Here is a 14424-nt window from a genome sequence, read left to right on the forward strand (position 1 = left end):
GGGCAAGTGGAGGTGTCAGGAGGCCCCTGCCCCAGCCCAGGGTGCTCCAGCTTCCCAGCTGTAGGTCACATCACCAGTCCCCTGCCCTAAAGCTTGCACCTACAGCTGGCTGGCAGCTGGAATGCTGTCCAAAGAGTGAACTGAAAGAAGCCTTGTGCCCACACAGAGGGTGTCCTCAGTAGGGTGTTTGTTTGCAGCCTGTCTTGCTGGCCTTGAGAAGCAGGCTCAGCCCCTGTGTACATAATACTGCTGTACACAAACGGGCTTTGAGGTTCTCAGACTCATAAATATGACCAAAAAGCACTTTTCATTTCCATCCAAAAAAAATTCGAGTGATGCTTCTTCCTATGCCTGAAAATACATTTGCTTCAGTGTTTTCAGTCTCTCTCATTTAGTGTGAAGAATGTGAGATGTGTGAACACAGGGTTTTGAAATGTCAGCCAATTAGCTACTAGTCATGAGGTGAATTGAAAATATTTTTCTTTCTGCTTTTTTTTTCTTCACAAGATGACATCTCACCTATCTGAACACTTAGCAGTCCCTATTTCTGGCAGCCAAAGCCTCTGATTGACATTTTTTATGCCAATCACTGAAGGCCTGCAATTTATGCAACCAAAAAACTTGACCTGATGCTTAAAATAATTTAAAAAGATGTTTGTACAAGTGGCCAGAAGCATTAATGGTAAACTTTATGGCTGTCTATATGCTCTATGCATCCTGTATTTTTACCTATCTGGCAGCAATGGACTACAGAAGTGCTCAGTCTCTAGGGTAAAGGATGGAGTTCACATGTCTACACTGAGTCTCTGAAATGTCTCTGCTGCCTTCAGGCTGCTTAATGGGGAGAAATGACCAATTCCTGGCAGAAAACAGTAGAACTGCTGTTTCTTGTTGCCTGAGAAGGATGGACACCAGACAAGAAGTGCGTGCATGTGTGTGTAAACAAAAGCCCCAACAAACTCCAACGCCCTGCCATCCAACCCCGCATTCCATGAAAGAGATGGGACTTGGATGAAGCCCTAAATCCTCAAAAGTGTGCAGGTGCCCACACAGCCTTTTGAGGACCTGGCTAATTAGCACCCAGGTAATCAGAGGAGATTGAGTGAAGTCTGGTTTACTAGAAGGGGTCTGTGGCTAAAAGCTGTCCTTGACCTTTGCTCACCTTTAAGGAAAAGCCCACCTTTCCCCTCAGCATGGTGAGGCAGGACACAGGCCAAAAGGTGTGTGGTCAGGAGGCAATGCTGGTGCTTCAGAGAACTGTTATTTGTTTGGAAGGAGGGCTGCTTTACTGATTGTGCCTTTCACTGGTTATGTGCTCACCCCATCCCTGGCGACATTTGCACTAGCACATAGTAAGGAACAGCACTCTGGGTACAATTAAACCCCAATGCAACTGCTAGCTCTGTCAGGAGGAGGGGATGGCAGCACCTGATTGCCAGCACATATGGCCATTGGTGTCAATGGAGCATTATAGTTTGCTCTCTCACTGAGTCATCTCCCCTTGAGGAAGTTGCATGAAAATAACATTTAACAAGGGTGATGAAGACTGTAGAGATAAAAGAGAGTGAAGAATCTGTTAGCAATATTTCTGTAGCAAGCAGATGACTGAATGCATTTCCAAATGTTACGTAATTTGTGTGACTCACAACACCACAGTCTACAGAGCATATGCAACATTTGGTACAGCAGCGGATCACTGTAAATACCAACAACATTTCTGTAGTCTGAGATCACTGAAGTCTGAGATGTTTGGAGACATAAACCTGCAGATTTGCATGAAGGTTCTTTTCAAATAGCTAGTATAATTATGCAGTGGTTAAACTTTTTGTTTGTTTGCTTCATCACATCTTTACGAAGAGCAGGAAACTCCCATTGTATAAACTACTCTTCTTGGAGAAATTTTACACAAGGAATTAATAAAATGCACTGCTACCATGCATGTTAGTTATGCATAACTAACTCTTTTCAGTGGAACTCAAGCCAGTCTGCTGTAACAGCAAGTTGGGTTTTTTTGCAGATTTTGGACTCCCCGAACATTTAATTATTAAAAGGAGGCTTCCTGATAACTTCAATTATTCTCAAAATTTAAAAATTGTATCAAAGTCCACTGAGTATCTTCAGCTGAGAAAATGATGAACACCTGTGATGTTGCTGAACACCTGATGCTTCCTTGCTGTTGCTTTGTGCCTTTGTCTCCTAAGCTGTTTTGGCTGCGCTTCAGTGTGCTGTTCTTGAGGACTGCCTAAGGCTTCCAGCCCACTTCCCACCTGTATTTCTTCCTGCATTGCAACCCTGCATTTATGGGCTTTGCCCAATTATTCCCTTTGCTTTTGCGTGCCTTCTGTCAACCCCGACACTCTTCTTCACTCTCCATGGCTCACATTTTCTTGTTCCTCCCATTTGCCTTGTCCAAATATCCTCCTACTTTATTCCTGCAGCACACTTTCATTTAAGTTTTTCTGTAAGTAAAGAACTCATTTTCTTGTCCCCCAGTTCCTTCCCACCACACCTCTCTCTAATTTTCACATTCCATAATAATTATCATAGAATCACAGAAAACAGGCCATTAATGGACATTCAGCAACCTTTCAATCTGTAATCTTGTTCAAAGCGAACATTAAATAAATATTCTCATTCCTGTGGTAATCTAATTCAAAGATAGTATTCTTATAATTAGAGAATTTTTCTTTATGCATAACTTGGATCACAATTTTCATGCAATTTAAGTCCATCAGTTTTTTTCTTAATCCCCATGGGCTTGGAAAGCAGCTCTATAGAGCAGCTGTTTGAGTGCTGAGGATGGTGACTATGGCGACTTCTCAGTTTTCTGTCCCATCTAACAAATGCCACTTTCTTCTGGGTCCAATATTTTCCATTTCCTTAGTATTTTTCCCCTATAAACAATCTCTCCCCCTTCCTTTTAGCAGATCTAGGTTCCTCATACCTTCTCCTTTCCCCTTTCTTCCTTTCCCCCATGCTTTCCTCTTTTCTTCTCCTTTAGATTTCAACACGTCTGTACCTCCTTGTCCCTAAAGATTAATTTCCAATCTTTCTGACAATGCCTGTTCTGCTGTCTATCATTGGTGCATGTGGAGGCTTGTTGCAGCCTATGCCAGGAATGTGTTGTCTTGGAACGGCAGGAATGCGCGGAAGCCATCCGCTGTGATGTAAATGTCTTTCAATTACCTTCTCTTTGCAGAATGTCTTTTTTAGTCCTAGTCCCTGTGAAATGCTGCTGGTGCTCTTGTGTCTTCGCTGTTTCCATGGTAGCCGATCCCATCCTTCAGAGACTTTCTCGTCAGTGGCCTAAGCAAAATCTAGAACTGAGCTGTCATAACTAAATGGAAGGCAGTTTACGATTTTTCTGTAGACTTGGTGGTATTCCATGATAAAAGTACTCTGCAGCTAAAACTGGGTAAGTAATTAAGAACCATTACCTTGAATGATGATGCTTTCTGAGGTATTCTGTGGAACATGTCCTGAATATAGTAAAATTACTATGTTAAATACAGTTAATGACACTGTTCCAAAAGTACAGAATGTAATGGTTTAATTAACCCAGAGTTACAGCAGCCTGATTTTAAGTAACTCCCTCTCCCTCCAGCCCCTTCCTTAACAGCACTCCTGGTTCAAGTATTTCACTTATATGCCTTTGGAATCAGATCCAGATTTGGATTCTGACTGAAATCCCAAAATCAGAGCCTGTAGCTCCAATACTGATTCAAAACCCATATATAAATGCTTTCAACTTTTGGAACATTTTGTAGGCCAGATTTAACATTTTCATAGACTGCAGTTTTCAGCGCAATATCTGATCTCCCCCTTTCCATCTTCCCAAAATGTGTCTAAATACCAACCATGGGGTGTTCAGAAGCTGGAAAATGTTTAAATTTAGATCATCGGGTGTAGATGAAGAAACACAAAAATATGATGCATTGAGAGGCTGACCTGGAACAGATGCTCCACAGAGGTAAGAGAATAAAACAGGTATTTATTAAAAGGCCTCAATGGATACACCTTGGGCAGTACAGGAGTCCAGCCAGGGCTACACCCAAGATGGACCCAAAATGGTCACAAAATGGAGGACTGGTCAGGAGGTCTCACACTTGTATAAGTTCTGGTCAATTTGCAGATTTGAGTTAATTGTCCAGTTATAGCTTTAGGTTTTGAAGCCCCATAGTTCTTGTTTGCTCCCCTCAGTTCTTCGTTGTTTATGCTTTTGTACCTGAAGCCCAAAAGGGTTGTCCTTGGTCTCAGGCTGGAAAAGTATTGTTTTGTCTAACCACGCTAGGAAGAGAACTTACTGACAATACCAAACTCAGAGCTACACACCCAGGCAGCACAGAATCTGAGAAATATGGAAGTCAGAACTTAAGGCATCAAATACAGGCAGCCATTCTCAAAACTTTTGGTCAGTATCTGTGTTTTGTGGTCTCTGTCAAGCTGCTTTTCAGTGAACCAGACTGTTCAGTAAAGCTGAGAAAGACACACTTATTTCTCAAATTAATGTATTATGTCAAATGAATTCAGGTACTGTCGTGGATTAACATACCTATTATTGTGAAAGACAACATCTGAAATTCTACTCTTTGACTGTATTCTGTATTTTCTTCCAGTTTGGAGAAATCAACATTAAAAAACACAGAGCTCAAAGCTCATAGCTTAAAGCCTATGATTCACCTATCATTTATTGCTCTTTACCTAATTGGTATTGAAGGCATTTATGAATGTAAAATCCAGTCCTTGTCTAAATATATGTGACCCAACTTCTGCAGAGCTGTTTGATTAATCAATGTAAGACATGGAGGAAGACATATGTAAGCTCAGGCAGGAGAACAACAACATGGATGTATTTTATTCTGTCCAATAATCCACATATATCTATATCAGATCCAGAAATCATCCTCCTGCACCATCCCAGGAAATTACAACCCTCAGACTCCTTGCTCTTCTGATTTGAGAATCAGCTTCAGCTGCATGGCCAATCTTTTCCCCAGTCTTACTGTGGGAAATTGTAGAGTTCCTAACCCAGCTGATACCAGATTTTTTTCCTAATAATATCAGCATTACCCTCGTTTCTGCAATTCCAAAGAGCCATCAGAAATCTCTGTGTAGGACATCACTTTGAGTATTTTTCATTTCAGTTCCCACACACTGTATTTAAATCACTGTCCTGACACTGGAGACAATGAGAGCAGATTTGAAATTATAATACAGTTGCATAAAGCAGCATCAACAGCACGCAGAGGTTGGACCCAGTGGAAACTGTGCTATGACACGTGCAGTTTGCTGTGGGGCAAACTGCAGGAGAGATGGGCTGCACAGCCACAGAGAGCTGAAAACACTGAACAAGTGGCCCACAGGAAACACAAATTTCTGGAGTGAGCAGCTGAAGTCTTGGGGCAATGTCCACATGCAGGGCAAAACTGATTAAGTCGAATTTGTCAGAGCTGGGAGGTGGGGGGGTAGTAAAGGACAGAGGACAATTAGAAAAACAGTGATGGCACACTGAGAGTACCACCAAACCCATTTTCACTGGTGGCAAGGGAAATCATGGGATTTTTACCATTACTGAGAAAAACTCAAAAACCTTCTTGAAGAAATGACATTCAATATACTGCCAGTTTGTACCTAAAATCTCCTAGATAACCAGTCCCAACAGATTGTGAAAAGCATTAGTGAAGCAAGCACATACTGGCATGATGAAATTTAGATTATCAGGTTAAAAAAAGCTGTCTGTTCCCTGTTCTCTCCCCATCCCCTCTTTGTAGTGAATAAAAGGAAGAAACATGAGAGATTTAATCAAATTCTGCTACTGGCTTTATTTTTGCTATTGGTTTTAGGGGGGTGAGGAATTTGTTCTGTTGTTACAGTCATGGTCACAACATAAACTGTTCAGATAGAGGAAGTGGCTTTTTTCCTTCTAGTTTATAGCCACAGATATTATAGACTGTTTTTCTTAAAAATGTTGAGTATGGCAATTGTATTTACCTCCTGCAATGGTGGGAGGTGTGATGTTTCTTAGTTTGCAGTTTCTGTGTGGAGTAGAAAAAACGGAGATGGATCCTGTAGATGGCTCAGCTATAGCATGCTGGCATACACAGCTTCTTGCTCAGACTTAACATAATTTCTATATTTGGCTGTTTCTGTGAATATTAAATGAGAGAATGAGAAGACTACTTAATTTGAAAGGCTTATTTAATCTCCCTTCTCTTAATTTGCTTTGTTTACTGAATTACATTTCCATAGGAGAACGGCCTGTAGAACCATCTCCCCTGACTAAACAGTTCAAATTAGCTATGAGTAAAATCATTCAGATACAATTCACAACAATGTTTTATTAATAACAACTAAGACTGTTAGTGAGGCTCAGCATGTGCTGAATTCTCCAGGCTTTTATCCTTGCATCTATGTTTTTGTCAAAATCTTTTCATATTGTGTATCTTAACAGAGAATTTAATAAATATGTAATCACAGATCATCATTAAAAGTTATGTAAATAAATATTTCAAGGTTTTTAATTTAACTCTCATAAAGAGGTGTTTGCTTCTTACATCCATCTGTAGCTGAAAGGCAATCTGTACCCATGTCCCAAAACTTTCACTTTCAAAGTGAGCCCCTCCCTTTGGAAAGCAAATGCCAGTAATTCCTCTGGAACTCTTCATGTTCCTTATTGCTTTTCTGATGGAAAGGCAAACTCATACATATATACATATATACATATATACATATATACATATATACATATATACATATATACATATATACATATATACATATATACATATATACATATATACATATATACATATATACATATATATATATATACACACACACACACACACACATACTAAGTAAAGTTGGTCTTGAAAAGCTATGACAGATTCTCTTTTTTTCTTCAGCCACTGGCACCTCAGCCTTGCTGACTTGCTGTCTGTGTGCATTGTACATATGGTTTAACTGGATAAATGGAGCTGTCCAAGCAGCCAGGCCTCAGATTCAAGGGAGACAGAGCTCACTGCTTACTGGCACCTGTGGGCAAACACACAACTGTGCCAGGAGAAAGTACTTTGCCTGAGAAAAGCTTTCCTTGCTGGAAGTGGGGTGAAATTTTTCATGCTGGAGCAAAAGTTGAAGCATTAAGTTGTACTGTGTGTCCAAGGGTTTGTTTTCTTTAGCCACATCAGATGCATGACCACGTAACAGCATTTGTAACACAAACCACTGGTAAAAACATCTCAGATGGGAAATGACTTGAAAATTATGAGAGCTTTCTTCTTCTATTTCTGTGCACATCTTTTGCTTGCTGCTGTTCAGATTTTCATATGCCTGAGTATATTGTCCTGTTCATACACCTTAAGAAACACTTCATGGGCACTTTCATTTCTGAACATATACACTGTGGATCATAAATGTCAGAGAAGAATCATCTCACAGAAGTTGACTTGGAAATTTTTTGGCATTGAAGTTATTTCTTTTACTTTTCTTGAAAATGCATTTTTCTCTGCTTAAAGAGCCAAAGATTTTCTTTAGGGAGCAGGTATTCTGCAGAAAATAAAAATTCTTAAAGGTAAGCTTCATGCTCGTAGAAGTAAAAAACAAGAGAGTAATGAGTACTTCCTAAAAATATATTTCCATTAAATAGGAACTACTAATAAAAATTGCTCTCCTCTTCAACTAAACATTAGGATTTCAGTACAGTTGGCTACTAGTATGAACTGGAATAATGGAAAATAAAATTTGTAGCTGATTGATTAGTTCAGCAAATATTGTGGTTTTAAGACACAGGGCAAATTTTCTCTGTGTAAATACTGGCTCACAAACTTCATGTTAACTTTGAACCTGTGAATATCCTGAGGAGCAGTGAGGCCCAAAAAAATGAATTCCCCAACAAGAGCAGCTGTTAATGGACCAGTCACTCACAAATTAAAACAAAATTGATCAAACCATCTTGTAGTGGGAGTCTATTTAAGATACTACACTTATAAAGACACAAAATCCTGTATTGGAAGACAAAAGAAGACACAAAGGGAAGATTGACTTTTTTTTTAAAATTTATTTTTAATTGTTTCCCAGAATCACTTTTGTTGAAAACAGTAACTCACAATTATATCAAAGGGACTAGAATTTCACCCATTTTCCTGCTTCACTCCTGTTTATTGGATTAGTTAGAAAAAACTGCTTCCAAAGAGTGAACAAAGTAATTCATAAACAGGAAAAAGTAGTCTGAAACTCTATTAATAACCAACTTATTTTTATTAGAGCAAATACAGTTGTGAAAACTGTACATTGTACATTTTGGGTCAAGAATTATAAATAGAGAAACTCATAGATAAAGAGTTCATTCTTTGACAGCAAGAAACTTTAAATAGACAAAATGACATTTTTAAGTACATTGGCAGGCTTCATTGTGCTGTCCAAAATGTAGTGTACAGTATAACAACCAATTATAAATAGCCTTTCATGTAAAATACAACTGTGCACGTTTTAGAAAAATACCAACAATTTGTTTTGAGCTTTGTTTTAAAAAAGCTTATAAATCATACATATTTATAAATGGTACTAACATGCTTACTTAAATTTATAAACATTTTTCATAAGCTTTGTTACCCATTATTTCCAGAGCATAAAGTATTTTAAATAAACATTTAATAGGAATTAAATATGTCAGTTACAAAATTACCTCTCCACGTAAGGAGACAGGGGGAGATTTAACAGTGGGATGGAACATTTCATCCATTAATTCAAGGCTTACACAGTAACTTTTAAAATTTTGTTCTTATTTAAAAATTACTTTCCTAAATTTAAAACACAATTTAAACTTTGCTGTTTTGTTTTCTTTAAAAATAAATATACAAGTTTTATTTTCATTTGCTCTCTTTCTGCTTTCTTCTTTATCCACACTGGCCAAAACACAGGATTCTCAACATACTTCTGTAAAAAACACCATGGTGTTACTGCCCTGCTCGGAGCTGCTTTGCTGCACAACATTCAGTCCATACCTACGGTACTTTACTATGCTGCATCAAAAAATAGCTAATGTATTTTGTAAGAATGTTGCCCATTAAACCATGCAAAAAAACTTAGAAAGTTTACAAACAGGTTCAAAAACTATACTGTATGAAAGATTCTCTAATAGAGATAAAATAAACTGTAATACAAGCCCTTTGCTTTTTGCAGCTTTAAATTAAAATGTTTGCTTGCCAAATGATCACACCATATATCTTCAATAAATAAGCATGCATTTCATTAATATAGGGTACAATAATTACAGTATAATGGCACATAAAAAGAAACGTGATCACGTCGTTTGAACAAAGGGCTATGAAACTACTTAAGACAAACTTTCCAAATGAAAAATTTTGAGGCTTTTTTAATGCTGAGGTAAAATTATAAATGGACTTTAAAGACACTGAAGGCATCAAATCGATAAACAATCACTTAACATTTTTAAATGCTCTACCTGAATGTATTCAACACAAATCTAGCATTTAAAAGTCATTATTTATTATGAGCATTGGCTAACGGTCATTGGCATTAATGTGCACTCAGACAAGACTTTATTTTAACTGCTGTCAAAATACCTCAGTGCTGCAACATAATAATTTAAATCACCAATTACCACAGCACCAAAATTAAGAAAAAAAGAAAGAAAAAATCAACATGCAAACCCTATATCTCACCTTTCTTGGCTTATTTTGATATTCTATATCCTGTTTAGAATGTACTTCTACCAATGTAAGATTTTTTTTTTAAAATGAAAAATTTTGCTTGATATTTGCATAAGTATTTGAGCATATTAAGGAAGATAGCAGTATCTTTAAGTTTTGCAGTAATGGTGTATTATTTACTGAACCTTCATGCAGAATGACTCTTCAGGTTTAAGAGAACGAATTTAAGAATTTTATCCCTGGACTAGGAAAATATATTTGATTTTCGGCTTCGGCTGCTAGGCAGAACCGGTAGCTTTCTCCAGGTTGGACTAAACACTACTTATGGCTATACATCAAATTTCATAAACAACAAATGAACAGAATCATGCACAGGCAAATGAAATTCGATCTCCCAGAACACTGCAGGAGATGTTAAAAGCAGCAGGTAATGGAATAAGACTGGTGACTGATGTTGCTAACTATTTCTTCTAATGAGATAGGAGTGAACGCTGGAATCACTTCCACAGCAACAGAATCCTCTGACCACATTCCTCTGGCAGTCGTTTTCCCATCTCCCCACTAAAAACATCAGACGGTAAAATAGTAAGGCAGCTGTTAACTTCCATCAACAAAAAGTGCAGCTCCGTACATTTCCACTTTAGTCACACTCTGCTGGAACAGATGGACAAGCCAACGCGCTTCACTGGCGGGGCTGCTTCAGCAGATTATTTTGTTTGTTTTCCAACATGGCTGCTTGCTTCAGCTTTCAGAGGACCCCAAAGCCACGAGCCACCAGCAGAGAAACTGATCTGGGCCCCTGGCTGAATTTTCCAAGTTTCATCTCTCTTGCGTCCCATCCTAATTCCAAGCCTCCTTCCCTGTGTCTGAGTATGACAGGTGCCATTTAAAAGGCTGATGACACAACTGCAGAGAACTGTGGGCTAACACCACTAGTTGTCATGACTTCACTGAAGGGTCAAAACAGTTACAATATTAAATAACTATGTTGAATCACATTCAGGCATAGCTAAAATTAAAGTGGGGAACATTAAAAGTATGTGAAGAAATTAAATCTTTATTATTAAAGGTGGGGTGGATATGGTGATTTTATATGAAAGCGAGACCTTTCTTACCTTTCCTAATTCCAATCAAGTTAGAAAATGGACAAAAAGAATGGCTAAACCAATATTCAACAGCATTACCAGGGCGATCATGACTGAGTTAGGGCCCTGAAAATAAAATAAAGATATTAGAATTAATGCAACCTCCCACACAGGCACAGCAACAAACAAGACCCGACTTCACAATTTCTATAGGTTTTGACCTTGCTCTGAAGGAAACAGACCCTGCTGCTGAAACACAGCCACTACCCTTGATATTCAGGTAAGATAAATATCACCTGTGTGAAAATGAGCTGGATAAATACAGGTGAGAGTACATTACTTCTCTGTTCCTAACCACACTGAGATTAAGCCACCTGACAAATACAACTGCATCAACAAATGAAAACAAACCCATCAACACAAAAACAATGTCAGCTTAAAATAAAACAAAACAAAGAATGTGAACTACTTTAGGAAAGCCAGAGTGCTGCTCTCCATCCTTACAGAGAGTTCCTTTTTCAGTTCCACCCATTTCAGAACAGACATAACGAAGAGGCTTTATAAAAAGAATAAGCTTTTTTGAAAACCCAAACAGAAAAGAAATTTACTTACCATTGCACTAACAAACCTGTTTCCATTACAGATTAAAATGCATTTTGCAGCTGCAAAATTACACTTGTTTTGATTTACTCAGACATTGATTTACTCAAGACACTTATCTATGCACTGAAGAATTGGAAAGTCAAAAAACTCCTGCCATTCCTAGCTACAGCTAAAATTGGTTAGAAAGTTGAAATCATTACACAATTTTAGTGTTTCTGTGAAGCCAGAGAACGGTTTTTAATTATTTTTAGTGATTTTGGATTTTTTTTATTTTTTAAATGGATGCTTTCTAATGATCAACTTGAAAATATGTCCCAACAGATGAAAATACTCAATTCTCTTCTGCCCTTCACATATTTGGTTTTTTACAACATGATTTTATGAAGATTTTAATACTCTTTTATTTTACAGTTGCACTATAGGCAGAAACTTTTCATTTAGACAATACTTTCCTAAATCCCAAGTCATGAAGCCCACTAGAAAATCTGTGCAGAAAACTATCTTGTGAGCTCCACAAGAATCACTGGCTTGTGTAAGAAGGTATACATTGAATGAGAAATAATACAGTGATTTCACTTTTCATATGAGGCATGCCCTGGAGAAGTTCATTATGCTTCATGACTACATGATGCTAACATCAACTATATAATTTCTGGAATGCTAAGGTGTAAGAACTTACTGTTAGGAATTTGCTGCAGCAGTGTAAGTGGGAAGCTGTGGAATAGTACTTGTGTCATTATTGTATCACACAGTCTCCTGAAACAGTCTCACTGAACACCTTTAGTCAGAACACACGATTACACAGCAGTTCAGATGGCAGGCCAGATGTTGAGTAAGTCACAAAACACATTATGTCAGGTACAGCTTAAATCTCTGGTGAGCCTAAACCTCATCAGCACCTCTATCCATGAGAGCCACCGAGTTCCCTTTGCACCAACTCAGAGGTGTCTGTTCACATGCTGAGAAGCAAGTGTTCAAGTTCAAACAGCGACTGAGATTATCAGAATGCCAATTAAATTATGCCATAGGGGTAATGGTATTGGCAGTAGCACCCACATTTTGCTTAATGGTAAAATGTCTAAAATATTCACTAGGAAATTGAAGACCAGGTTTAATGACACCTTAGTCAAAATGATTTTGAATAACAAGCTCCTACTTAGCAGCAGTATGTTGCAACCATCAGGTCACAGAACAGAAGTGGAACCATACTCCTTCCTCCCTAGTGGAAGTGACTCACCATGTGCCAAAGCATACGAGACACTCGGGGGCAGAGAACAGGCATAAAATAAAGCACAGCTCCAGATATGGTTACCACAGCACTGTGAGCAGCCCTGCTCTCTACAGAAGTGTGATTTGATTACACTCTTCATCTCCACTAAGATGTCAGTTCAAGATCTTTCTTTCTGGTGTTGGGCACTGGAACAGGTTGCCCAGAGAAGCTGTGGTTGCCCCATGACTGGAAGTGCTGGATGGGGTTTTGAGCATCCTGGTCTACTGGAAGGTGCCTCTGCCCATGGCACGGGGGCTGGTCTTTAAATGTCCCTTCCAAGCCAAACACTCTATGGTCCCATAATCCTATGATTCTAATAGAGATTGTCCATGTGATTCCAACCATATAGGTTCCTTTCCAGCCTATAAAGGAACCTGTATGGCTCCTTTATAGGCTGGAATCCCACCTGAAGATTTTACAGTTCTACTGCTCCAGGAATTGCAAGGAACTGTGAAGATCATTGCCAAATACCTTTAAAATTTTTCAGGATTTGGCCATCTAGTACTTTGCATATTTGATAATAAAATCTATGAAAATCACATTGATTTATTGCAACTGAAAAAAACCCTGGAACCTACGGTGTCTTCAGAGGAGCCAAGCACTTGTTAATTACCTGAAATACATCATGGAACAGCATCCTGGTAGGTGCAAGACAGATTTTTGCTGATTGCCAAATTGGCACTGCAGCTCTAATGGCAGCTCAGTGTCATTAGTGCACAGTCTCAGGTAATTAGGCTTGTTAGAGGGGAAAGTGACTTCTCTTTTGATGCATCTGCCAGCTAGGTTAGGTGTAACAATCTCACCACAATAAAATTAGAAACATTATGCTAAAAACCCCAGGGGCTATGCTCTGAATCAAGAATCATCTACAAAACAGAAGCAAGTGACACCTTAAGAACAGGGCTGTTGAGCTCATATGAAGATCATAGAAAAATATGTTGTATCTTTATGATAATGAACTATCATAACAATATCTCTTTATACATTATGTTTCACCTTCTGATAACCATACCTTTCAGCCCAAAGCAGGATTTCCTGATACACTAAAAATGATCAAACAACATTTATAAAGCAAACAGTTATTAGACACCTATGAAATAAGCATTTAATGCTTTAAGACAAATACTACAAGTAAGACTTTAGTGTCCTGCAAGGGCTTAAAATAGCAAATGCCAAAATTAGTTTGAACAGTCCTAGAGTGACTAGAACAGGTGCACTAAAGAAGTTGTAGTAGAAAACCTTCAGTCTTGCTTGAATTCACCTTTCAGCTTCTTGTAAGTTAGATATTTATGTAGTTCAAAAAACAACCATATGATTAGTTTTCATTTGGGGAAGAAAGAAAGTTATTTTCCTAAGATGTAGTGCCAGGAAATAAAAGACTAGGCTTGTAATTCCATTGCATTTGGAATGTCTATTAAATTTAGCCTAAAGTTCTTGCTCAGAAGTTTGTTTTTAGGATCAGGCAAATACTGATCTATTTTTCAAACATCATGGTATTTACAGCCCTTACTAAATGGATGTTAGGTGAACAAAAAAAAGAGAATTGAACAAAAAGATGGGAGTAGAATCACTGGGTAACATTCAGCTAAAAGCCAGGCTAAACACTGCGTGTTTAAAAACCTTTACCTGCCAAATGAAAAAAAAAAAAATACAGCTTATTAAAAAACTTGAGCCTAGGCTTGTTATTTGTCCTAGGGCAGGACATGGACATGTAACAGGCAAAATAAAAAGTGTATTAATGAATGTATACTACAATAGTGTTTTGTGAAATTCAATCCTATTTTTCCTCACA

General features: G+C 38.1%; 2 protein-coding genes across 6 annotated transcripts in view; both read right to left on the minus strand.

Moving 5' to 3' along the window:
* Positions 1-14424, minus strand: part of RPL7 (ribosomal protein L7) — an 886137-nt gene that overhangs the window by 393826 nt on the left and 477887 nt on the right. The window lies entirely within an intron of this gene.
* JPH1 (junctophilin 1) overlaps positions 8241-14424 on the minus strand; it is an 82613-nt gene continuing 76429 nt past the window's right edge. The window contains exons 5-6 of one of the 5 annotated variants that reach the window (XM_050970282.1): positions 10790-10885; positions 8241-8937 (exon numbers count right to left, since the gene is read on the minus strand). In XM_050970282.1, the coding sequence (XP_050826239.1) occupies positions 10805-10885 (81 nt within the window). In that variant the 3' untranslated portion in view covers positions 8241-8937; positions 10790-10804. Of the gene's footprint in view, positions 10684-10789; positions 10886-14424 lie in introns of all 5 variants that reach the window. The other 4 variants (XM_050970281.1, XM_050970280.1, XM_050970278.1 and 1 more) reach the window with 4 other exon arrangements.

The sequence above is a fragment of the Serinus canaria genome, chromosome 2 (assembly GCF_022539315.1).
Source record: "Serinus canaria isolate serCan28SL12 chromosome 2, serCan2020, whole genome shotgun sequence".
Classification (NCBI taxonomy): domain Eukaryota; kingdom Metazoa; phylum Chordata; class Aves; order Passeriformes; family Fringillidae; genus Serinus; species Serinus canaria.